At 45.1% G+C, this 25,968-nt stretch overlaps 2 protein-coding genes across 8 annotated transcripts; both read right to left on the bottom strand.

The window, feature by feature from the left end:
- Nucleotides 1-538: 538 nt before the first annotated feature.
- On the bottom strand, nucleotides 539-7,838 carry GOLPH3L (golgi phosphoprotein 3 like). 7 transcript variants are annotated; one of them, XM_030024402.2, is made up of 5 exons: nucleotides 7,700-7,838; nucleotides 6,809-7,003; nucleotides 2,577-2,714; nucleotides 2,281-2,395; nucleotides 539-1,768 (listed from the first exon to the last, which is right to left on the bottom strand). In XM_030024402.2, the coding sequence occupies exons 2-5, from the start codon at nucleotides 6,989-6,991 to the stop codon at nucleotides 1,341-1,343; spliced, it is 864 nt and encodes a 287-aa protein (XP_029880262.1). In that variant the 5' UTR covers nucleotides 6,992-7,003; nucleotides 7,700-7,838; the 3' UTR covers nucleotides 539-1,340. The 7 variants fall into 7 exon arrangements, with proteins under 7 accessions (XP_029880262.1, XP_040981881.1, XP_029880265.1 ...); XM_041125947.1 differs by having other exon boundaries at nucleotides 7,737-7,834; XM_030024405.2 differs by having other exon boundaries at nucleotides 7,695-7,823.
- A 1,922-nt stretch (nucleotides 7,839-9,760) lies between these two features.
- HORMAD1 (HORMA domain containing 1) lies at nucleotides 9,761-25,632 on the bottom strand. Its single transcript, XM_030026665.2, has 14 exons — nucleotides 25,544-25,632; nucleotides 24,576-24,627; nucleotides 24,047-24,191; nucleotides 23,655-23,718; nucleotides 21,990-22,026; nucleotides 21,570-21,590; nucleotides 21,443-21,469; nucleotides 20,663-20,730; nucleotides 18,597-18,748; nucleotides 17,711-17,967; nucleotides 16,296-16,359; nucleotides 12,690-12,766; nucleotides 11,851-11,934; nucleotides 9,761-9,893 (listed from the first exon to the last, which is right to left on the bottom strand). The coding sequence occupies exons 2-14, from the start codon at nucleotides 24,606-24,608 to the stop codon at nucleotides 9,813-9,815; spliced, it is 1,110 nt and encodes a 369-aa protein (XP_029882525.1). The 5' UTR covers nucleotides 24,609-24,627; nucleotides 25,544-25,632; the 3' UTR covers nucleotides 9,761-9,812.
- Nucleotides 25,633-25,968: the final 336 nt, after the last annotated feature.

Here is a 25,968-nt window from a genome sequence, read left to right as displayed (position 1 = left end):
AGGAGGCGGCTCCGTGTGCGCTTGTGACCCCCGGGAGCACACCGCTCCGGCCCCGTCGCGGGGGGGGGGGGGGGGGGAGAAGCGCCTTTGCGAGGAGGACCCCCTCCCCCACCCACGGGTTTTGGGGACCCGCTGGCAGCATCCAGATGCAAAGGGACAGCCCTCGGGCAGCCGAGGCAGACGGGAGGGCCGGGAGGGGATGGGCCCGCGGGGAGGCAAATGGATCCCGGGGTGATGGCACCTGGCTGGTACCCCCCAGGCCCAAGGTGCCCCCCAGGCCCAGGCCGCACAGGAAGCGGGATGGGAGATGGCACCCAGCCCGGCTGCCTGCAGACCCCGGCTGGGTGCAGGCAGGCAGCAGCAGCTGAGACCACCCGGCAAGTTCACGATGCAAGTGCCACCAGCACCTCTGGGAACACGGAGGATCCCCTCTGCCACGCCAGAGCCCCTTCAGATGCAAACCCTGTTACCAGAACGGGCAGCTGGACCCACTGCAACTATGGAGGACAGATTTAAATACCCAGGACTCCCTCGGGCTGTAGAGAAATAACATTTAAATGAACTACAGGAGATTAAAGTGGTGGAGGAAGGGAGAGGGAGAATGAAAAAAAAAAAAAAATTCACAGTTTAACTTTTCCTCTTACTAGAAAGAGCAGGTGTGCGATGGGGCACAGCCCAGGGCAGGGCTCCATGGTCTCTGCAGAGCTGCTCCTCAATGGCGACATGCACCAAGGGCTTTGGGCTGCCCTGTGCCAGCCCAGCATGGGGTGGTCCCAGCTGCCAGACCCCTCTGAACCAGCCCCCTGCCTGCTCCCCTGGCCGTACCATGTACCATGCCCCAGGAGGACGTCAGCGTGCTCCATAGGGGAATCTGCGCTGCCCCGGCAGCTCAGAGGCAAGACCTGTGTGTGGAACAGGGAGCCATAGAGATAGCCAGACAAGCCCATACATGGGGAGCACAGGCTGCTCCACAGCCCCATTTCTGCTGGGGTTTGGCCCATCTGAGTGGCTTGATTCCCACACGCAGAGGCAGAGCTGAGCTTTGCCACCTCCCAGCTCTGCACTGGCCTGAGAAGGAAGCCCATGGGCAAGGAGCACTGGAAGGGGAGCGAAGAAGCACGGCCACCTCTCCCCGGAAGCACCAGTTTTTGGAGGAGTGTGAGACCTGGCCACATAGGTGGGCTCTCACTCTCCCACCCCTGCCCAGGGGGGAGAGCAAAACCTCCTGGTCCTCCCAACCTGAGCCCACCCGCTGCTGCAGGAACTCCATGCCCATATAACCCTGGCCTCACGTCGAGGGGGTGAGGCCACCCAGCTGGTTTGGAGGGTTCAGGGGCTTTTTAGGACTTATTGAAGGCTGCCAGGACAGCCCAGATCATCTCTGCGCCCCTGGCTTTGGCAGCTTCCACCTCAGGGTCCATATCGAGGAGGTCCTTGGTCCTGTTCATTGCCACATCATACTTGTCATCTGCCAGGCTGGCGAAAACGTTCTCCAGTACATCTGAGGAGTGGGCCAACACGAGGAGAGCCAGAGTCCTGCGTTCCATGCGGTGGGGGTCGTTCACCCACCGCTCCAGCATGCTCTCCTGGAGCTTCTTCACCAAGCGCTGCTTCTCAGTGGTGTTGCTGACAGGGTGGGTGGTCATGTCGAAGAGCAGGAAGTTCTGCTTCTCCGTGGTGAGGATGCCCTTCTCCACCAGCACCTTGGCGATGCGCTCACGCACGTTCCTCAGCTGGTACTGCAGCTTGAAGGGGTTCCAGGTCTCCCCTGCAGGAGAGGAGACCCCGTTCAACGCTGGGGCAGCGACAGCTTTGCCACCCAACCCCAGCGCCCAGGCTGCTTCCAGCCCAGGACCATCTGTGCTCTCACAGACACCAGTCCCTGCTGCAGGAACCCTCTTCCTCCCCTTGGCCTGATTCTGACCCACTTCTCCTGTCAGTCCAAGCTGGCAAAGTTCTCAGTGGCCACAGGGCACAGCAGCCTTGGGCAGATCCCTTTGGAAAGCCCCTTCTATCCAGGACCTTGGACCCCAGACTCAGTGAAGACTCAGCATGAAGAAAGAGGCAATGGGGAGTGAGGTCCAAGTGTTCCACCAAGCTCCCAACAAAAAAGACCCAGAAAACCATTCTCTGCCCCTACATTCAGCCTTCCCCTGTTCTGCTGTCCGTATCCTGCCCATCTCCAGTGAAGCGAGGGGATGACCAAGCCATGGAGAGGGGACAGGTGGCAGGGACAGGCCCTGAGGGAGCTGGGGAGATGGTGTCTCTAACTGGCCCTACCAGTGAGCAGCTCTATCCAGGTCTGCACCGTTTCTGCAGACTCCATGGCCTTGATGTGTCGGAGGGTCTCATCCAGCAAGACATCACCAGTTGGCGCGTCTGACTTCAAGAGCACCTGGAAGGACAAAGTGGAAACATGGCATAAGGCTGGATGCAGACCTACTGCTCCCTTCCTGAAGGAATGGCGCCAACCCTGGCGTGCAGTGCTGCTTCAGCAAAGCTCACTGCCAGAGGGCTCAGCTGGGGTGGACAGAGCCCCGAAGCCCATCAGGCCCCCAGCCCAGCTCCTGCAGCACCTTCACCTTCCTCTCCAGCAGTCTCTTCTTCCTGATGGAGAGCGGCTCCAGGCGGATCCGGCCGCGCAGAGCCAGCTCAATGAGGATACCACCTCGCAGGCCTGAAGAGATGCAGTCATTCCAGAAGGAAGTGTAGCCCTTGGAGAGAGGATGGATGGAAAGGAGAGAAGAGAGATGGAAAGGGGAACTCTACTGAGCCCTCCACCCCTCCTGGACAGCTCTGGCCCTGCCCAGGTGACTCTCCTAACTCCCATTAACAGCTCTGCCTCCCAGGCCAAAGGGAGAAAAGGACCTTCCCTACCAGGTGAAAAGTGCCTGGCAGCCCCAACTAACCGCCTCCCTGCCCAAAACCTTCCTGTAAACATTGAGCAATTCAGGCTGTGCCCTTCCCACTGCACCCACAACCACCTGGCACACCCCAGCACTGGCCAGGCAGCTGCACCCAACCCTGGATCGTAAAAAATCCGAACGAAAATAAGAAAAGTGGGGCCTTTTCCCCTGGCAAGCCCCTGGCCACAGGACATTGCTGCTGCTGTGAGGCTGCAACCAGCGACATGAGCTCTGCTCTGCCCTGCCTCAGCGCCTGCTGCAGACATGCCCAGGGGAAACAGGAGGCAAAAATCTGCTCTTCTCCTTGAAGAAAGCCCCTGCTAGCTCCAGGCATGCCCTGAGAGTAATTAGCTGTATGAAAAAATCGCTCATCAGTACTGTGAAGAAGATTTTCCCTGCTACCCACAGCCCTGTCCCACAGGGCACAGGCTGCAGCAAGCCCCTGTTCCCACCACAGGGCACAAGAGCTTCCCCAGTCCCTTGCTCAAATCCGCCTGCAGACTTCTGCAAGAGATTTCCAGTCAGGGATGAAGGACAAGAAAATACATCCCACCTCTCCCCGCCAAAGCAGGCACCTTGGGACTGGGGTGCAGCAGTTTGGGTCCCACCAGCAGTGCAGCACTAGGACTGCTGCTGACCAGATCTGCTTGGACTTGGCACATTCCACACCTGGCCCCAAGCCCTGTTCTCTGAGCCTGCCATGGGACAGGGTCCTCACCCCAAGAAGCACAAGCTCCAAAATTGTTAAGGCATTCGGCAAAGCAACAGGAAGGTGCAGAGGTCTGGAAAATATGACCCACAAGGAACCAGCAATTGAATTGGGGTTTTCAGTCCAGGGAAGAGAAGACAGAGGGAGAATAGGGTAAGGGGGGGTCAGACACATAAAAGGCAGCAGCAGAATGGAAGGGAATGACCAGTTCTCACTTCTACTGTGCATGGGACAGAGTCCTGGGCTAAAATTGTAGCCAGAGAGATTGGAGCTGGCACCAGGAAGAAATAACCATCTGGACAAGAAAGGCCAGGAACAATTTGCCCCTGGAGGGAGGGGGCAGGGAAGGGAAGTCTCTGTCCCTTGAGATTTAAGAACGTTCAACTGATGCTTCTCAGGAGAGAGATAACCTTGGCTTGAAGCAATGGGACAGCCTAGTCGACCTCTCCGTTCCCTTGTTCCCTTCTTCCACTTGTCTTTTATCCCTTGATTAGAACAAAGCCCGGTTGTTCCAGCCTGATGACTACTGCATTGTGGCACAGACGCAGGGCAGCAGTCCTTGGATTTCAGGGCAAGCAGACAGCAGGCAGGGCTGCAAGGAGAGGCTTGTCCAGGCAGGCAGCAGGGCTGGGAATGGGGCAGGCACTGGTGTTTGAGATGGGCCCAAGGGAAGGGTGAGCCAAGCAGGATGCAAAGTCACAATGTGCTTGTTTGCAGGGGGACACCAATACACCAGAAACACTACGGCCCGTTCGTAACTCCCTTTTCGTTGCTCTTTTTCTCTGGAGGGAGTGGGTAGGAGGAGAGAAAGGGCAGGTCTAAAAGCTACCAGGAGACTCCAGACAAACCAACCTAACACACCCTGTTCCTAAGGAAAAAAGCCTGAGAATATGTAGCCCTCCTACATGGAAGTTTTTACAGTCTGTACGGGTCAACTCTTGTCCCCAGCGTGTCTGTTTATACAGCGCATCTGGATACCGGGTTGCTCAGCTTGCATAGCAGAGAACCATAAAAGAAATGAAAATCTTTATTTGCTTTCTTCATTTCCTTGTGAGGAAAGACAAAGCAACCTTTCATCCCTGTTCTGCTGATTTCTGTCCATAGGAGACACACTGTTTTTTGCACTCGCCCTTTACGAACACGTTCTCCAGAAAAGGGTGTGGAGGTGGCTGAAAGTTTCAATTTTACTGGGCTGGAAGGCACTTTACCCCTAGAAAATTTTAAGAGGTCTGAAATCAAACAAGTCGAAATCTCCTGGGTTACTTTCAGCTTCTGGATCAGACTGGTTACAAAAGCCAGGCTGGTGTGCAGCCAGTTTCTCCTAGGGGGACAGGCTGGTACTTAAAATAATGAAATTACAGTGTGACCTCATTGGATTTGGCTAAAATTGTCTTGTTTTTTTCCCCCAATCATCAAACCATGAGTGAACAACAGGGCTGGGAAAACCCAATACCTGGGAGCCTAGCTCATGGCCAGGCTACTGCTGCCTCTGGTGTTCCTTTTGAGATGAAGGAACATGGAACGACAGAATGGGGAGGCGGGGGTGGGGGGAGGAAAGTGTGACAAGTTTTCTTCACATGTGTAGTGCTCTCATAACTTCCAGGTGGCTGAAGGACCATTCCCAGGAATACATTAACCAAGCCAAGAATGCTAAACATAGCCCAGGAAGAAAGCAGACCATGCCACGCTCCTAGGCTGCTCTCAAATATTTGCTCCAAAATTATTTGCATGATGTTCTCTTTACAGCCCTGCTCTCCTGTTACTTCCTATTCAGCTCAGCAAGTCTTAGATCTTATCTGGGTTTGTTAAACAGGACAGCTACAAGCCTCTAACTCACACAACCCACAGCTCTTCCCTGCCGGATCCGTGAGTGTGGTCCACATCAGAAGCCATGGCCTGAGCAGGTCTATGTGAGAGCAAGGCACCAGCTCAGACTAACTCAGCAGTAGCAGGGCACTATGGAAAAAAAAGTTCAGGCACCTCACAGGGGCTTAATTTCAACCCAGAGAAACAGATAAAGAGAAGGTGGCCCATCTACCACAGCTTTGACAACCACAGCGTCTCCTTTCCTCAGGGTGGGAGACAGGCTCAGAGGAAGAGTGCTCCTGGAGCTGAAAAACCTGTGTTTAAGGCTCTCCTCTCCCATTATCATCCCAAGAAGCACTTTGGGCAACTGGTTAGCTCTCCCTCGTCTAGTTTTCCCCATCTGCTTGACAGGAATAGCAGCATCAGATTCGCCCAAAGAGATCAAGATGATGCATGCACTAAAGAAGACAAGGCATGCCAACACAGTAGATAAGAGCCAAGCAGCTCAGAGAACACAAAATGTCTTCTCCCTTCCCCCCAGCTCGTTCTAGGCAGAGTTGAGAAACAAGTTCCTACTGGCTGATAAGCACAAAACAATTCCATTTGACCAGGGTCCCTTTCCAGCAGAGAACAACCCCCTGAATATAACCGGCTGTGAAGTTCGTCCACTGCTGCCAAGGAAAGCCATTAAACCAGCACACATGGGTAAGACAAGTGCCCAGCAGAGATTCCCATCCAGCCCCAATCCCCTCAAGCCTGGAGCTGCACGATGCCATTCCCACCTGGCTAAGGAAATTACCAGCCTGAAAACAGAGACGTGGCTCCTACCTCCTTTGCCATTGCTGTGTTCAGACCCATCCTGCACCTGCTTTCAACCCCCAGTCCAGCTGCCTTCTCTCACCTTGCTCTCTTCTCTCAGAACCTGCCCCTGCCATTTTTCACACCAATTTTTAACAAAGTAGAAACAGTGCTCAGAGTGTCCCTGTGTATTGGATAGGAAAGTGCACTTGGGCTAGGGAAGAGGACATTTACCATCTGATGTACAAGGTGAGGCTCCTTTTACGCCATGTCTTTGACCCCGGCAAAGAACAAACCCACCATTTTTCTGCAAATGGCAGTTGTACAATACCATAAGGCACCCCTTGCCTCCAGCTGCTTCTTACAGTCCCTGTGGCAGAGCTGGTGGGACAGCACTTGCAAGCAATCACCACAGCTCAGTTTAAGCTACAGATGAAGGTGGTTTGCGCTAAGCAGGCAGGCTTTGTTGAACAGGATTCAGAATAACTCGTATGATCCCTTCTGCTGCACACTGAGAACCTCACCTCCAGGTACACCAAGGCAGTGCTACCACTGCTGCACATGCAGCCATCGCAGACACCTGCCTTACCTCCTTGTCCTTCAGCCCCAGGAGCAACACCTCCTCCATGAGCGTGAGGCGGATATCTTTGAAGTCGCCAGGATCATGGTCATTCAGGTCTCTGTCCGCAGCCGCATCTTCCTCACTGTCAGGCTTCTTGTCCGAGTTCCTTCCTGCCTCAGCATGCCATCCTCGGTGCGTTAGCGTTGTCATCTCCCTCTCCGGCTGGGCACACAGAGAACCGAGGTCTGCCCTGTTTCTAAACACTACGGACTGCAACAGTGCTAAGCTCCAAGCCCCAAAACCCAGGCTCCAGGGAGGCACAGACAAGGACAAGGGACACTTGTCCCTTCCACCCAGGAATTTTCAGCTCACCCCTTCCAGGATGGCTGTACAAGAGTCACTGATAGTGAGTGGCTGTTCGTTCGTTGTCTGAGACGCTAAAGGAGATGAATGTACATTCAAGGAGAGCAGGGCAGATCTGAGCCACAGCCGAGTCCTTGCACCCAAGGGACCTCCCGACCGTGCGCTCACAACAGAGACGAGGTCCTGCACCCACACGGGACGTGGGACACCCGGCTCGGTCCCAGGGCAATGCAGAAGCAGCGCCTACCTTGGCACGGCTCTTTCCCACCTCCCCCCGGGGCGACCCGCTCGCGGGTGACACTCGCCTTTTCACGGACGTTATAACGAGCTGCACACTCGGGTTCGCGCTCCCACGCTGCCAACCCCGAACCTCCGCAAGCACCCCACACCCCACGCACCAGTAACAAGATCCCCCAACTTTTCCCCTGCGAAATGTGCAAAAACTGCAAGCGGGGCGGGGGGGGGGACATGGCCGTGCCCCCGCCCCCCCCCCCCCGGAGTTTCAGGGCTGAAAAACAAACCCCTTATTTTGGTTCTTGTTCCCCCCGACCTTACCCCTGCCCGGCGGGTCCTTCCCAAACCGCCCCCGCTCCTCCCCCTGCGATCGAACTTCGGGGCCACGGAGAGGAAAAGCTTCCTGCCGCCCCCGGCGGCTTCCTCCGCTCCGGGAACCCCGCCCGGCCCGCGGCGACGGCGAATGGGAGCCCGACCGGCCGGCAGCCTCCAATGAGCGCGGCCAGCGGCCGGGGGTGGGACCGCCCCTCCTCCTCCTGGGGAGAAAAGCGGCGCGAGCGGAGGGGCTGGCCGGCTCCGGCCCCCCCCCTGCACCCCGCCGCTTTGCCCGCGGAGCCGGGCGAGGGGGCGGCAGGACGGGGCAGCTCTCGGCTGTGGAGTCGCAGAACGGTTTGGGATGGAAGAACCTTAAAGATCATCGAGTTCCACCCCCCCCGCCATGGCGGAGGGGGCACCTTCTGCTAGAGCAGGCTGCTCAGAGCCCCCATCCAGCCTGGCCTTGAACACTGCCAGGGAGAGGGCATCCACAGCCTCTGTGGGCAACCTGCTCCAGTGCCTCACTACCCTCATCGTAAAACATTTCTTCCTTACATCTGATATAAATCTACCCTCTTTCAGTGTAAAGCCATCACCCCTTGTCCTGTCACTACGTGCCCTTGTAAAAAGTCCCTCTCCAGCCCCTTTGTAGGCCCCTTTAGGTACTGGCAGGCTGCTGTAAGGTCTCCCCAGAAGCTTCTCTTCTCCAGGCTGAACAACCACAGCTCTCTCAGCCTATAGAAATAAATGCGTTAATCGACAGTCACGCAGCCAACCTCATCGAACCAGCCCAAGGCACCACCAGTCCTCACCAATTAAATCCCAGGGATCCAGTTCAGTGCGATGATCCCAAGAGAAACGCGCATCCTCAGCAAGTGCCTGCCCCGCACAGCTGCTTCCACCAACAAACCCTGTTTCAACTTTTTTTGCCAAATTCGCTCTTGCCTCACTCCGACCTGCTGCCCACACACCCCTGCTCTGATCATCCCATACAGGGTCAGCCCCAGAGAACCAGCAGCTGGAACAAGACCAAGGAGCCGCAGCCTACAGAGCTAGAGCTCCCAAGTGTTGCCCCCATTTCATTAAAGCCCCCAAACGTATGCATGCCAATCCACGTGGTAAAGAAATACACAGCAACTAAATGTTAACATTGTTTTAACTGAGGAATGATAAAAAGACATTCTTAAGTTAGAAGTCAAAAATGTCAAGAAATGTGCAGCTATTCCCACCTAAAGACAGCAGCAGCTCTTCGCCATGCAGAAACAGCTTCAGTCCAATTCATTTACAGCACAGGAAAAATTAACATTTTTTTGTTAGAAAAAGAAATGGCGCCATGTCCAACTTCTGCAATTAATCATTTTAAGTACATGTGGGTTCTTCAAATAATCTCACGCCGTTATAATAGATGCCTGCCACAGATTAAGACTTTGTAATTACATATGTTTTATCACAGCTGTACAGAAATTCCTGCATTCTGGCATGAAATATGTAATTCAAGGTATGAAGAATGTTTGGTTTTTTACAAACTGGTCTGCTGCCTTCAGTCTGGAAGAAATGCAGAGAATCAAGCCCCCCTAACTGTCCCAGTAATAAAAGCAAAAAATGTAATATTGCTGTAACTGACAACAGAGCCCTCCTCAACCTGCCATGTACAGCTCTAGAAATTAACCCCAGACTTGAGGGGTTTTGTGCCCCATAAGGCAGGTTCTGGACAAGGAGTTTCTCACAGCTTTGAAATACAGCCCAAAGTTACTGATGAAACCTTGTGTTGTGGGTAATGAACATTACACAATCACCATCAGGATTTAAAAACACCGTAAGCAGGGAGTCAAAACCTTCCAAGTCACCTTTGTTAACAGAAATTTTCTCAATTACATCAGTAGTCAGGTACCTTCTCTCTTTCCTGATGGGGTGCGACCTCCTATAAAAAATAAGTTCTGATTTCTTCAGCTGGGCTTCTTGACAGATTTTCTTTCCTTAAAATACCCTCCATTTTGACTACAAATGGAACAGAAAAGATCCCCGAAAGATATTTAAATATGAACATTCACATTAAACAACAAAATGGAAGTGGTACGGAGAAGAACTCTATGAACAAAACAGCAGGGGAGATGGCTATCTAAAACTGCTCCTTTGGTTCACTGATCTTTCTCCTTTTTGGCAGCACATCTTGACTAGATGAGAGCTCAAACTGATGAACCTGCCAAGGGAAAATAAATACTGCATTACAGGTTGCCACACAGCACAGACCGTGGCTTGCTCCGTGGCATTAGCAAGTTTAACACGGAAAAAGCCCACCCCGAACAAGACAGCTGTGTGATGCATCGAGAGCTGCATGTCAAGCATCTGGCTCAACCTTGCTATTACCTGGTCCCTGCCCAGAGGTGCTAAGCCTGGAGTAACATCTGGATATTTTTTTCTGGCAGAATTGACTCTCCCTCCAAATTACTGAAGGAGGGCTGGGATGTATTTATACTGCAAGGGCAGGACCTCCTGTGTGTCATAGCTTCAAGAGAACATAATGAAGGCTGTTCCCCCTCCACTGAGGCAACACACCTGAAGTCCAATTCTGTGAGCAGCTGGGACCCAACACAGTGGCCCCAAGTTCAGACAGTGCAGAGCCAGGCGGCACCAGGAGGGCTTTGCACAACAGCCAAGTGCCCTGTACCAACGGGAGAGGGGGCTCAGCACCAGACAGGCTTGCCTTACTGAGTTTAATCCCATTATTTGACTTGCACATGTGTGAGAAGATGACATTTAGCCTTTAACTCTGCAGTGTTTTTCATCATTTAAAAGCACAGCTGCTTTTTAGCTCTGCTGTGCTTTAAATTCTAGTATTAAGTTCCATTAACAAAACCTTTTTTTAAAAGGAAGATACAGTGATAGTGAGCATACAGAATGATGTTCTCTCCCCCCGCCCCCCCCCCACATCAGTGAACAACATAAAAAATACTGCACATGACCCTGGGTTGGAAGTAAAAAAATTGTATTCGGCAGTAAGCAGTACTTTACAAAAAGACTGAATGTACTAGTTCTATACTCTGAATTTAACATCTCCGCTTCATTAATTTGCTGCAAACTGATAGCCCTTTTTGCATGCAGCTTTCATACACAGGTATTTTTATGACACAGACCAATTTATCTTCTGGATTTCTTTAGAACATTCTGCTGAGGAATGAATTTTGCATGGTCCCAAGCTTGATTTCCATCAGCCTTTACAGAAATAAGGCAACTATTAGTTTAGGAGAAAACTACTGGCAACAATTGAGCTGTACATTATGAATCCTTAACACAACTACTGCACTAAAAATTAACAAAGCGCTTTTCTGAGCAGGGACTGGAAGGGTATAATTTTCCTTGGCAGACATGTAATTTCCCCTCCTGACTCTAAATGAAGAGCACTTACTAGAACGGTAGTATTCACCCCACAGCTTTTTCTAAGAACCTACCAGTAACCCTGAACATTCACAAGTAACAGAGATGTTGAGGTCTTGTGAAGGCCCCCCAGAGCCTCACAAAGCTGAGGCTACCAAGCTGAGTTGGTAAAGGCAGCAGAAACAGACAGATGGGGGCCCCCAATGCCATCCTCAAAGGCCAAATTCCACCCTGAAGACAACTTCCCATCCACCTGTGCAAGGCTGGAAGAATTTGGCTCCCCACAAGTAGTGCCCACTACAAGACTTATCCACTGCAATGTGATTAAGCAAAGAAATAACAGATTTTTCTTGGTATTAGCGAGTCATAGAGCTGAGGTTAAAATTTTGGCCTTGTATTTTCCAAGCAAAATCATTAGCAAGCATACTGTACACTGGCCTGGGGGATCTCTGCTGGCACACACTCCTATCGACAATGGATTAAACCAGGGGGAATTTGGCTAAACACATTATCAAGAAGATATAGATCAATCCTAATCAATCTTTCTCAACCTGTGTTAACAACATCCACACTCAGCTTTTAACTCTTTGGAACCAAATTTTTTTAGACACTATGAATCCAAATGTGTTGAATTTAATGGGAATTTTAGAAGTGATGAGAATTTCATTCTGTCAACATGAAATGTATTAAAGGTTAGAGTTTTATTCACTGTTTGGAACAGAAAAAGGCTTAAAGAAGAACAGAAATAGAAGGAACAGAACTAGAGAAAAAACAGTACTAACAGTGCTAGTTTGAAATATCTTTCCACTTCTTGTCCTGCTCTCTGAGACATTAAGTTCAGACGTCCTGCTCGCCAAATGATCAACCTAAAATCACAAAATAGATGTGGCCTTGTAACGGCAGTAAAAAAATATATATTAGAGGCTAGAGCAGGGTTCAGTGCTGTAGCGTGCAAAGAGCTCTGGCTTTGCTCACCACAGCATTTGAGCTGAAATTTAAATACAGGAGTATACTCATTGAAGTCAACAGCACTATTTACAGCTGAATGTGTCAAAGAGCCCTGACAGATCAAAGCATCAGTTATTTTTATACGGTAGAGTCACTCACAGTTACCTAGGGCTATTCCATTTTAAGAAATCTTACAGACCTATGTTTGAAGTAGTCCTCCACATTTAAATTGTACCATTTTGCTATTTGCAAGGAATATAGCCTGAGTTTTAAGTCTGAGTAATAAACCTGCATTTTAAGTTTTCATCAACCTTTAAACAAATTCTGGTCTGTCAGAATTAGCAGAGAAATTTCTATTAGGCAGAGTGTTTAGTTATGGCAGTTCATAAACATGGAAATTACATTTCCATTTCTCTTAATAACAGTCAGACCATCTGTTTGTTTTGAAAACTGTACCACAGAGGAACAGCCTTTTGTTATTGCTTTTGATTGCTTTAAAATATTAACTGTTTTTTGTAAAACACCAAAAAGTAAAATGAAAAGGCATTTCATTACTGAAAATACTGACTGTGTTAAATAAACCTTTAGCAGATTACCTATTAATCACTCAAAGTAGGGAAGAAGCTTCACAAAAGCTTTAGTACAAGTTTAAGACAGAGTGCAGTTTTCATACCTGAGGATTAGAAACATACAGATTCTGGTTCCCTCCAGCCTTTGTAACTTCTTCTTCTTCATATGTTAAATTTGGTTCTATAAAAGAGTTAAATAATAAAGCGCACTGTTGACAACACACTAGCAGCCTCTTAACACTGATGTTTTGCCACAAGGAACACGTGCACTTGCAGGGAACAGGTGCTTCAAAAGGGCTCTAACTCTCTATGTGCAAGCAAGTCATTAACGCCACCAAGCATTACACTCTCTTACATACTTAATTCAGCGATTTCCTATCACAACTTCCTATGACAGGCACGCAAGAGATGCTGATGCTAGGTAGTACAGATTTACACACAGGGCTCTTCGGAAGAGTGGGCTTGATCCCTGAACTCATATGTACACTGTACTGCTAAAGGCTCACCTACATTGGGATTTGCTTCCAAGTAAAAAGCCTCATGAGCTCATTTTGCACTGCAGAATGGGCAAACGGCTCTGTGGGGCCACTCTGGCACAGCTTCTGCATATTCTGAACCCACTGCCAGCAGACGGCTCCCATTTGTAACCCAACCACACACAACTGAGCAACTTTGGCTGCAGCTCCTGTAGCTACAGTTCCCTTGTCACTGCCTGCAGCTGCATGAACAGGCCATGAAGAATGAGCAGTCAGTTCTGGAGATTTTTTTTTTGTTGCTGTTGTTTCAAATCCATACTGGGTTTTTTTTTTCTAGGATACAGATATAAGCATAAACTAGTTCAAGATGACTGTGCTTAAGCTGTGGAAATGACTGAAGAATTTCAGGGTGACAAATGCATTTTCCTGCGTCTTGTAGTTCCTGTAAATAAAACATCATACCAACTCCACAAGACAAGCAATTCACTGCATTTTTGCATGGTTTTGGAACTTCCATGAATTTCTAAAAGCACCAGATACAGCTTTATGTGGTTATTCCAGTTCTGCAGCCTACTAGCATTGTCAAGATAAGCACGCTGATCTACACATACCGTTTCCTACACATTTCCATGATCATTTTTGAACAGCATGGAAATGTTAGCTGTTTTTGCAAAGTTGCATGTTTTATTTCTGAAAAAACACAGCCAACATTAATGTCACTATTTAAATATGCAGCGCAGCCTGTTCAGTGTTGGGCCTGAATGACGGGACACTCCAACCCATTCTAAAAATATAAAATCCAGGCTCAACTTGCTTTGTCCAGCTGCCTCCGCAAGCACTCAGACACCATGGTAGCCCCAACAAGCTGCTAGTCTTGTCGGGTTGGGAGGACCAAAAGCCTCAGCACTGACACAGTTGCCACTTTTATAGTTATGTGGAAAGCAATGCGTCTGGAAGTTTTTATGGAAAATTGGTGTTTCTGAAGTCTGCAGAACCAGAGTTATATTTCAAAGCAGATGCAACTTTAGGGAAATGCGTTAAGAAGAGTGAACAGAGCAAGCAGCAGCACTAATGGGTGCTTCTTCTAGGAGTGCCATATATTCATTAGCTCCACAGAAACCTCTGTCTGCTACAGAAAAAAAAAAAAAAAAGCATTTTACATAGGCTTCTCATTCAAATAAAGGGTTGCACCCCCCACCCCCGGTTTTGGTCATAAAGCTTGTTTTTTTACTTCACAGTCTTGAGAACTGTATTCCTTTAGCTATCCTATTTTACATCAGCATATCAGAGCATTTCTGAGCATACTCATCTACATCATCTCTACTTAATCTTCTTCCAAAAAGGGCACTTAGTTCCTCTTTTCATCATTCTTTGCTATGTTTGAAATGCTTTATGTACAGCAAATGGGTACCAGTATTGTCTGGATGCTTCCTATATAGCATCTCCAAGATGAGCAGATCAACAAGCAGCAATTCATTCTTCTGTTTGTTTGGTAGCAAAGTTCAATCTTGCAGCCCCTGCGCTATCTTGGGGAATCTGAAGATAAATCACCTTCTGCTTTTCCTCCCAGTTTCTCTAAAATCTTAAAGGGAAGCTTCTGCTCACAGAGATCCCTGAGGACAGTTTGCTGTCTCATGTCTTGAATTCGAGATGGTCTGGGTCCACATCTTGGAGCACTGATTAAAAAAAAAAAAGAGTGGAATGCTTCCAGGGCACATTTCTGGTAGGAGCTGCAGTCAGGACGGTATAGTCAGGGCAGTTATTTTATTGGCACTTCTGCATTCAGAGCTTACAGTGGAGGACACTTATATGATTGTAAGTAAACAGCACAGAAACTATCTATTTATAAAAGCTAAGAAAAATCCGACGAGAGGTGCTGCTGTTTTTCATCAGAAAGGATAAGCAGGTACTTCCTAATGTCCTGCATAGTGGGAAGGGCATAACTGTTTATTTGATAACAAGGGAGAAGGCAGCTTTGCCTTGCAGTGTTAAGAGTCCTCAGAGTGCTTCCAAAACATAAAATTATTTGTACTCTCTGCAGAACTCTCAGTTCAATTGCTTATTGAAGTTGTTATATGAAAACTTTTAAGTAAAACAGAAGTAAATGTTTTTGGTACCTTTTTGAGAAGTGCTGCCTGATAGGCTTCCAGCTGGAATTTGCTTTTTGCTGCTACTCACATTGTTTGTGTAGCTTTACATTGACAGATTTTACAGTGTTAGGGTTTTACTTGAGGAAACTCAGTTTGCCAAGATTCATACCAACAAAAATGCTTTGCTAGAACTTGTACCTATTAAAACTAAAGTTAAAAATGTTCACTCGCAATTATCAAAATGCTCCATGTATGCAGTAAGAGAAAAGGGCAGACAGGTCCAGAGTAAGCTGTGAAAGTAAGCAGCTAGAAAAGGCACAAAAATAGCCAGCAGCACAGACATAATCATACAGTCATTCATAAAACAAAACATATTTTGTGATGAAGCTACTGATTGTATCAGGAATAGCACACCACAGTAATGAATAACTTCCTCTGTACAGAAGAACATGCATCATATGTATAGGTATTTTTACATGGGTATCATTCAGTCTATTGCAACATAAAAACTCTTCTGTGTACACAAGCCCCGACAGTCTCAACTCCTCCACAACCATACAGATCGAAGCATGTATACATTGCAGAATCAGACCATGGTCCTACCACAGTCAGAGCTTAAGGAAAAAAGGTGTCTAAAAGTGGTATTTCGGTTAAACTTACTTAGTGGCTGAAGCTGTGAGGATATAGTCCAAACAGCTGTGATTTAAAGAAAAATAGACCTGGACCACTTTTTGAACAGAGAATTCTGCTTCTCAAGTCTGCAATAATGAACTCAAGAGCAAAACACCTCTGCAAGCTTTATGTGGAAATTAAATATGTTAGTAAAACAACAGCAACAATAATAATAGAAAAATCAAACAGCAAAATTAGTTGCTAAATATTTAACCCATTAAATTTAGCTTATCTGATAAAATGGAATGAAAGATCAGATTTTTAGAACACAAATATGAAAATGTGCATTTGCTAACCAAACGCTTCACAGAACAAAGCCACGCTAGAAAATAAAGGCATAGCAATGTATGTGAAGAAAATAGAATGTAAATTTTAATATAGGGGTCTATGTCAGAAAATTGAGTTTTCATTTTAGTAACATCAGGAAAAAGAGGCACAAACTGAAGACTTGAAAAATATATGTAAACGTTACCTTGAGTTTCTGAAATATGTACATTATTCCTATCTTCTGCTTTATTATCCAAGACAAGATCTTCCTAGATTAAGAAAAAGGTCTATCACTTACTGCAGACAAAAAAGGAAGAGGGTTTGTACTCAGATGCTTAGGACCAGAGCTTTAGATGGATTCTCAGTGGAACAAACTGTATTGAAATAATTGAAACTGACATGGCACGTACAAACTAGCTCAGCATTATTTAGTTATTAATGCAAGCGCACATTTAATTCAACTACCAAGAAAAACATCTGTAAAAAATACTAAAATCGTAACAATTGATATTGAAAGAATACTATCAGCGCATCAATTACCACCTTCCTACTGCCTGTGAAACAGCAATTCAGAAGCATATGCAGATTTAGAGGGCCAAGGGGCTTATTTCCATCTCATCACCTACAGGCCTCCCTACCAATACTAACTGAGGAAACTCAGTTTGCCAAGATTCATACCAACAAAAATGCTTTGCTAGAACTTGTACCCATTAAAACTAAAGTTAAAAATGTTCACTCGCAATTATCAAAATGCTCCATGTATGCAGTAAGAGAAAAGGGCAGACAGGTCCAGAGTAAGCTGTGAAAGTAAGCAACCAAAGGCCTTGAAGCTCTGCCTCCATCTCACCTATGAACAGTATAGATCAGCACACATATTTGCACTTTCTAACATGACTAAAGGTATTTGCTGCCAGCCTGAACTGACCCCAGAAATCTATGCCTCCAATTGCTGAAGCCTGCACAAACACAGTCCAAAGAGCCATCTCAGGTGCTCTACCATCAGCAGCAGGATGCACAAGTCTGTCACGCACTCGTGCCTTCAGCAAGCTTCGCTTTGTGCTTTTTTCTAGGCCAATTTCCCCAGGGAAAAATCCCAATACAGAATTTGGTTTGTTTTAACTTTAGCTGTGGCATCACTAGCTGTACGTGCACTGCCATACAAGAGGATCCCAGAGCAAATTTATTGCCAGTCAAAACTGCCTGGCTGCAGCAGCTCACTTGGGACTAGTATGGGACAGCTCCAGGGAGGTTTCACCTGTGTCCTGTGCGTGGAGCTGAACAAATGGCACCTGTACCCACAGCACGAAGCTGCCCCTCTGCTTCTCACCCTGCTGCCCCTCTCTAGTCTCGCAGACACACGACTACTAACAATGCTGCTACTGCTGACAGACATTATGGGGATACACTTGTTCAATACTGCTTTAAGAATGACAGATTGCTAACTACAGCAGTAAAATTAAAGCAAAAATGTATTGAAGACATATTGCCTTGCTTAAATATATCTGGAAACACAGGTTTTTATTGATGTTATAGTAAGACATGCAGTAAAACAATGGCCCTTTTCTAGACTATAAAAAGTCTAAAATTTCAACAAGCTACATAAAACATTTGAGCTCTTACATTCATGTCCTGGTTCTCTTCTTCTGGATCATCTCTGTCCACTCTGAGCACCTGAAGAGGCACATTAGTCTCTCCATGCTTTAGGATGCTTTTATCAACATTTTCCATTCGCTGTTTTTCAGTTGTAACTTTAACTTTCAGCATATGAAAAGGCGTTGGCACTTCACCTACATTCAGATACATAGGCTCCCCCTCAAATATCATCCCCTCACATTCACCCTCCTTAAAACCAGGAGGTTGGTAATCAGATGGTGTAACTGCAGAAAAGAATTCATTAAATGTGTTAGAATGAAACACATTCTTGTAAAATTAAGTTTAACTTGTGCAGCAAAAAGACTCTTTTCCCCTTTAAAAAAGGGGAAAAGAGGCTACTCCAAAAAAGTTGTGTGTGGGGAGGGGAATAATCAATATTCGACTTGTAGTAAATGAAGTTCTTTTTCCCCTACTCAACAGGCAAAACCCAATTAACGCTATTTGAAACAGTTTATACATGCAAAGAGATGAGCTAGAAGCTCTGATTTTTCATTATAAAGCAATAATACATTTTGAAAGCAGAGCTAGACTTTTAAATAGTCACCTAAACTAGAACTAGTCTGGCAAACATGTTGCATCCTAACATAATCAGGAACACTTGATTTGTTTTTAAAACACACTGAAATCCTTGCTCCAATTAAGTCAATGACAAGATTGTGTTCCCATAGCAAGATCAAATCTGTTCCCCTTGGATTTTAGAAATTGTCATGAGAAACAGAGACATGCAAAATAACATCATTTAACAGGTCCCAGCAACCATAGAGACTATCCATTAAAACATTTGGTTCAATTGTTTTCAAAGTCTGTTTTCAAAGAACACAGTTGATAAATCTAGGTAATATGGAAATACTACCTTCATCGTAATAAAACAGCTTCATAGTCAGGAAAACATCATTTGGTAATGGACTCAGGTTTTGCATCAGAATATAAATCTTGCGAATGAGGAGGACACTTGCTTTCCTGGTGTCTGCACAGGTGATCGTGGAATCATTCCTTTTAGTCTTACTAAAAATAGACAAAGTATTCAGATTTTTTTTTTTTATACAGAGTAAGCTGCTTCTAGTACTGACAGATGACTGCTTAACAAACTATGAGTGTCAGAAGCAGACATCACATTTATTGCCTAAGGTCTGAGATTACATGCACTGCAATTTCTAACACTGAGTGACCTGCATGTTCTCTGCCCCTTGGAAGATCAAATCCTGAGCCAGGGACATCATGAAAGCATTATGGTTTAGCAGCTGTGACCAACTACTGTATTTTACATTACACAATGCCTAAAAAACACCCAACCTGAAAGAAAGAAAAAAGTAGATACTTTTCAAAGCCCCAGTTCTGAGAAGTCTTACATACTTGCTTTCCCTTAAATAAAAAAAGTAACAGTATTGACTTTGACAAGAATGGTTACTGATAAAAAAATGCATGTCTAAGTGACTCTTGGCATTCCGACATTTCCATGCTCCTGCTCTGCCAGCAGGTGACCCGAATCCTACCTTACTGCCACTAAAAATGCTCTCCCTCTACTCCCCTGCTCCTCACAGCCACACAGCTTAGAGAGGCACCCAAAGACCTGAACAGCCAGTGCAAGGCAAGCAATTGTGAGTTATTTCTTTGGGTAACCCTGTCTTTTGGAATCATACCCTTAAACTGTGATGATTTCAAATGTCTCACCCCTCTGCAGATGGTTATCTCCTTCCCTGCAGGGTGTCAGAGAAGTGGGCTTATGCCTTGTATTTCCAAATTAGTCTGGCATGAATTTGTGCTAATACACTAAGGAAAACTGGTGTGGCTGAGAGTCACATCCCCGTCCACCAGTGTTTTTTACGTGACTTACAACCTCTTTCAGAGGTAAGTAACTAAATGCAGCCCAAGGGACCTAGGTCTGCAGCGCTGCAGCCTTTCTTCTTTTTTTTTTTCTTTTTTTTTTTTTTTTAATTTAAAAAGCATTTTATGCAGGAGGAAAGCTGGGAGAAGTTTGTTAGGTATGAACTTGCTACATTTTGATTGTCTTAAAATAAGCCATTGCCTTGCAGCTGTGACTGACCAGTAAACCCCTACAACAGAAGACTCAGGGGAGGTGGGCAAGGGTGATGTGCCCATGAAGCTCAGAGAGTAATGCAGGGCATCACAGCTGTTGCAAAGAAAGCTGACTTTATCTCAACACACAGGGGACCTGACCATGGCCTTCATTTTAGATAAATAGCTATGTCAGTTGAGTGGATCAACTGGTGGTGTACATGTTTCTCCCCAAGTTCATTAGAAGTGCATTAATGTCTGCTTGAGTTAGCCAGACCAGTATGGGGGGAGTGAATACGTGGCTCAGTCCAGAGTATAAGAACTAAACAACTAATAGAAGAACTTTGAAGGGAGCAACAGGCTGGAGCTGGCTTCAACCCATGTATTCCTTCCCTGTGACTGGGGATGCCCCATGTCATGACCATGAATGTATTATAGAGACCAGTAATGGGAATCACATTGGTATCATGATTGAACTGTGTATTGCAATAGCTATGCTTTGATAAGCATAGCTTACATTTGTATTGCATTTTCAGTGTATTTTGTATCAACTCTGCTAAATGAGAAATCCTATGTAACATCAAGTATCTTCAGATAAGTAAATCTGATAGGAAACATTTCACCCTCCACTCACGGAATATCTTAAAAAACCTGATCAGAGAGTATTGGACTCTGACACTAAGAATCACCTTTTGAGTGGATATTTAAAAATATGACCATAATCTCACAAAACGATTCATTGTGTTTTAAGTCTAAGCTAATAGTGTAGGTTGATAAAATTAGTCTTAAGATCCAGAATTAAAAAAGGAAACACCAAACAGATAAAATCCAAAGCTTTTACATTCAGGTGTATGGAAATGGACTGTAAAACCACAGAGCAAAGTAAAATCACAGCGACAGTACCTGCTGAAATCCAGGAGTGGCCCATTGTGGGTGTACTTGAATTTGAAGTGGTAACATTCTGTAATTGTCTGCAAACAAGTCCAGTAATTATTAAACTATCAGCTGTCAAGCAAACTACTACTGCTGCTGCTTCTGTCTAGTAATCTATTAACCTTGCATTTAAAGAAAATAATGATAGCCCAACTCCTGTCTGATCCACTTACATGCACTGAATACAGCTTTATAATGCTGTAACAATTAACAGTATTAATGTATACAATTGTCATCAAATAAAAATTATGATCTACATTATTTTCCAGGAATCACCATGATAAAATATTTTGAAACATCAGATTATGTTTTCAGAATGAAATACTCATTCAAATTTTAATCACTACAAAAATGTTTCACACATGTAACAGACATGGTGACACCCAGTGGTCAGTTAAAACATACCGTGTTTTTCATAAAGAAGTTCCATAAATTTGTTATACAGAGTTAGGACGATGAATCTTTACGGGCATTTAACTCTGCAACAACACTTTGGGTTTCTTGTACTGACCTGACACTACATATTCAAAGGCAATTCACTATGTGGCAATTCTGATTAGCTCTAGTGATTCTTACATTAGATATTAGGATGTCTTTTTTTTTTTTTTTTTTTTTTTTAATGTGACACTCTTGCTTGTATACACGGTCATGACATGGGGCATCCCCAGTCACAGGGAAGGAATACATGGGTTGAAGCCAGCTCCAGCCCGTTGCTCTCTTCACACCAGTAAAATATTGTAGCAGATTTACCTGAGGATCTTCTGGATGGGTATAGACCTGTATTTTTAAAGTAAAGAGAGGAAACAGAGTAAGAACTGTACATATCTTTAAGCATCTACCTTAAAAAATGCGTACCTTACTTTTGAAAGATACTTACTGCCAGGACAATCATTCTCAGCTGTCAGAAACATAATTAGAGAAAGAAAAAGAACATTAAATGTATTCCATAGCCCATTTCTGCTTACCAAACTGTTTTGTTTCTCTAGCTCTGGAAAGCAATATAGACAACTAAGGCCTGTTTCAAGAAAAACCTCTTCATACGCTTAACTCTTTATCTGTTTAAGAAAGGACTTCCTCAACTGGCAGAAGCAAATGCCTATGTATCCCTGACTTTAAGTGTTTTTGTTTACAAAGAATATTATCCGAAGTGTCTGTGCATCCCACATTGTAGCTAACTGTTTTAACATATTAAAGCGCAGCCATTCCCAAATCCTATAATTACACTGGCAGCTAATGGACTTACATAAATGAATGTTTCAATACATTTAAAATAGCTAAATTGTATTGGAAGACTTACGTATTTCTTCTGCAAGGCATCATAGCATCCTAACATCCTGCAAAAATCAAATCATATTGTCCATCTACTACTAATTTCCATTTGCTTTGCTTCTGACTACATAAAAGTCCCCAAAAATGAAATTCTTGCTTAGCCTTCTTAATATTATGTTACAGCAAAATACTTATTCCATTATTCTATCTTATTAGTAGTGATACAAGCGATGACTATCTTTGTAACACCAAGTCATCCTAACTTCTTTGCAGAATAAGTAAAAATATAATCTGTAAGTAATTTATCAGTAAAAACATAATGCAGTTGTACACCTACCCTTTTCAAACACCTTCTAACACATGTATTCGTTAATCAGTTTACAAATAAGTGCTTCAGCTGAACACCATCATCTCTGAAGCACAAAGGAGTGTTATTGCCTTTATTTAGATGTTGCAATTTGCTTTTTATATAACATGTAAACAACAGTCAAACAGTGAACCAAAACTTACCCTAATTTTTTTCTAACATTTCTTTTGAATATAGTCAACAAGCAAAAATTGTTTTTGGTGTGTACACGATGCTGAGTTAAGAAAGGCTACTCACCTGTAAACTCCAAAAAGGTAGCACACACCCTTTCCACAAAAACCAGGGAGCTTTTCCTTGTCAGCATCCACAGGCTGCCACACCACTGCCCTTGCTAATGTTTGATGCATGAGGGTAAGGTGGAATGCACTTGGCACCACTTCAGTTTCCTCTACTACCGAAGATCAATTAAGAAATTCCAGGTTACAGTAAAGGAAGCCTTTTTACCCCCTCTCTCTTAGTAACGGCACGTGTACAAAGAGTGGATGACTAATTTCACCTTTAACATCAGAACTCAGACCTACATCTCTGAACACCTCAACACTGACAGCGGCTGCAAACCCCCTCTCCTGAATGCAGCATCATTTCTAATGCCTTACCTTGTACTACAACTGGTAAAAGTGTGAAAAGAACAAAGATTACTTTTATAGAGATAACAAAAAATAGGAATGTGTATATAAGGCAAAGGCCTTATATAGTCTTTTCTAAACAACAAGGAGAGCAGCCATGAACAAATCTCACAGTTATTGTGAGCACAAAGAAAATAAATACCTCTTGTCCCAAATGACACACTTACACTCAACTGTGTGAATGTACAAGCAGATAGACTATCATTTGCAGACACAACTCTGCCTTTGAATATAAAGGCCAACAGTACCGCTTTCTTATACAAGTCTGAGAGCGAGATCTTTAAATTCAAAATGCAAAATGGTAACACTGCATCTCCTGTTCAACTAGAGAGGAACTACTGGTTAGATTTCTGCATTTACATGCACCCTTGAGCACGCATATACACCCACAGAAACTAAATGTAAAGCATAATCATTCTGTAAACAAAGATTTGTGCTTTAGTAAGCACCAAGTTGTAAGCCTTTCTAGAAACATGACTGTACAAGTCAATTACATCTCTACTGAAAACACACACATTTTTACTTTCCATTTAAAAAAAAATTGTCAACAAAATAAATACCATGCACTAAAAGCACTGCCTGAGCAGTTGTTCACTCACAACAAGTGAACTTTTTTCTTTGTATCTGCAAGCAGCCAGAAAGGTATCTTTCAGAACTGACACACTATGGAAGTGTTATATATGCACTGTAATTAACATACCATTTCACCAGCTGAGTAGAGCCAGGACAGTTCTTGTCTTCCCTCAGAATTTTGACACAGACATCTCAAAAAAAGAATATATGCATACATATTTACTTAGGACAAAATTAAACTACATTGCTAAGAAAGTGAAGTTCATTCCCTAAAAGTATATATCAAAAGCAGACTAAAATTAACATTACCAACAGGTGCAGGCATAGTTTTGATGAGTTAGCATCACCACTATCTAACAAAATTCAACAATGAATGTATTAGTGAAGTTTCCATTACAATCATTGAAAATGTCTATTATCTTTAGTTAAGATGACCAAGTGGCTTTAAAAACACTCAGTAACTTCTTAACAACCCTATGACAACAGATTTTGCAAAGAATCATGAAAACAGCCTGTTACCATCCATGTATCTTGTTCCATAGGCACTTTCAGGAAAAATTCCTCTCAGATACGTAATGCAGGATACTGCTACTGCCAGGAGCCTCTTCACTAGCATCAGGGACTGCTGTTCAGTAGATATTTTGTTAGGAAATACAACTGCACTCTGAAAGTTAGAGAAAGAAAAGAATTAATCTCTGTCCACAACAACAAACCTGTACAGTCTACAATCTGGTACAATGCCTGCTTAACATTTTAAATGAATTGAAAAGTATGACTTTCATCATTTATAAAGTTAAGCATATTTCTAACACTTGGGGTAACTATATTTTTAGGACATTGCTGATTTCTACCAAGTGCATGACCACGAGTTCAGACTCAAACTATTTTGCTATTAAGCATCTGTATTCATAGTTAAAAGACTGAATTAGCCTGTAATTTTCAAGAGAAGAAATAATACACAGCAGCTGGGTGCACTATTTCAGCTAAAATCCACTGACTTTTCCAATTCAAATAATATACTGTGCTGAAATACACAAGAAAATCATACCACACAATTCCTTTGCTTCTGAGCAGTTGCCATTTTGCAGATACTCTTCTGTCTGTTAATAAAACATCTGTATTAACACATGTATGACCACCATTCACAAGTGCATGTGAGCCCAGACTGTAGCTATTCAGCTTTAAAAAGTCAGTACCTGAACCTACAAACACTTCCTGCACAATTAATCTGTATCAGTTCAAACAAACCCCGTAATTTAAAGGAAACAGAGCAGGATTGTTCATCTAATCACCACCAGCATTAGATTCTTGATTTTCACACCAGCACAGACCTCCCCCAAGGTTGCAGTATGCGCCACTTCAAATATTGTGTGCCTATTTATATGAAACATGAGCCTTTGAAAGCAATGCTCTGAAGCACTAACTAGCACCCAGCCTAACAGATTTTCAAAGGACCCTAAGAGGCTCCTCAAATTTAAGTCACCTCCAGCTGAAGCTGAGCCATCACCTTAACACCTCCAGGCTTGGGTCTGTAATTTAAATGAGTATTGGAGAAAGAGACCCCTCTCCAGCTATTCTTTTTGTTGAGCCATGTTTTCATCAAGCCTTCAACCCTCAGCATCATGCACCCAAGCTTTCCCCATCATCTGTAAAAATGAACTGCATCCATGCCTAAGGACATGGAAAATGCCTTTCCTAAGCCGGAGGTCAGCACTGGACCACGCAGGAACTGAGCGGCCCCTCAGTTGAGCCTCCACAAACCCACTTGATCTCAGTACATGTCTGAGCTCAGCACTTTTGAGAGAAATGCAGAAATAGAGGAGCCCCTTCCCAGCACTATCACTCCTAGAAAAGAGAACCTGCCTACTCAAGGTATAAAGGCCACCCACAAACTGAGACAAAAGGCAAGAACAGCATGGGCAGGGCCAAAACACCACAGAAGGTGGGGAACCAAACATAACCCTCACGCCCGAGAACGGCACTACGGCACAGGCCCAGCCCCGCCTGCCCGCTCACCCTCTGGCACTGCCAGGCGCGGCCTCTGCTCACCCCACCTCCTCCGCTCGGCAAGGGGCTGTGTGCAAACGTCGGGACAGGGCTCGCCCTCCGGCACGCACTGCGATGGGCCGTGCGCAGCGCTGCCGCACGAAGTGCTCGTCTCTCCCCACAGGAAGATGGAGGCGAGTTTGGCGTGAAGTTGGGTTTTAATTTAACCTACACACGCGGATTAAAGCAGTGTATTGCCACTCTTAGCACTTTGGCCCAACTAAATACAAAAGTGATTCACAGCAGCTGTTGTTCACTAAAGGATTGTTAAGCCAGCGTGTAAGCCTTGCTATTGATCAGAAAGTAACTCCCGAAACACACAGAGTATGCTTAGAGAGGAGACATTGCTTTATTCTGGGCAGGGTGCAAGGTGGAAGGTTTCCACAAATCGAGTG

The sequence above is a fragment of the Aquila chrysaetos genome, chromosome 9, assembly GCF_900496995.4.
Source record: "Aquila chrysaetos chrysaetos chromosome 9, bAquChr1.4, whole genome shotgun sequence".
NCBI lineage: Eukaryota > Metazoa > Chordata > Aves > Accipitriformes > Accipitridae > Aquila > Aquila chrysaetos.
This window is presented reverse-complemented; position numbering and strand designations above follow the sequence as displayed.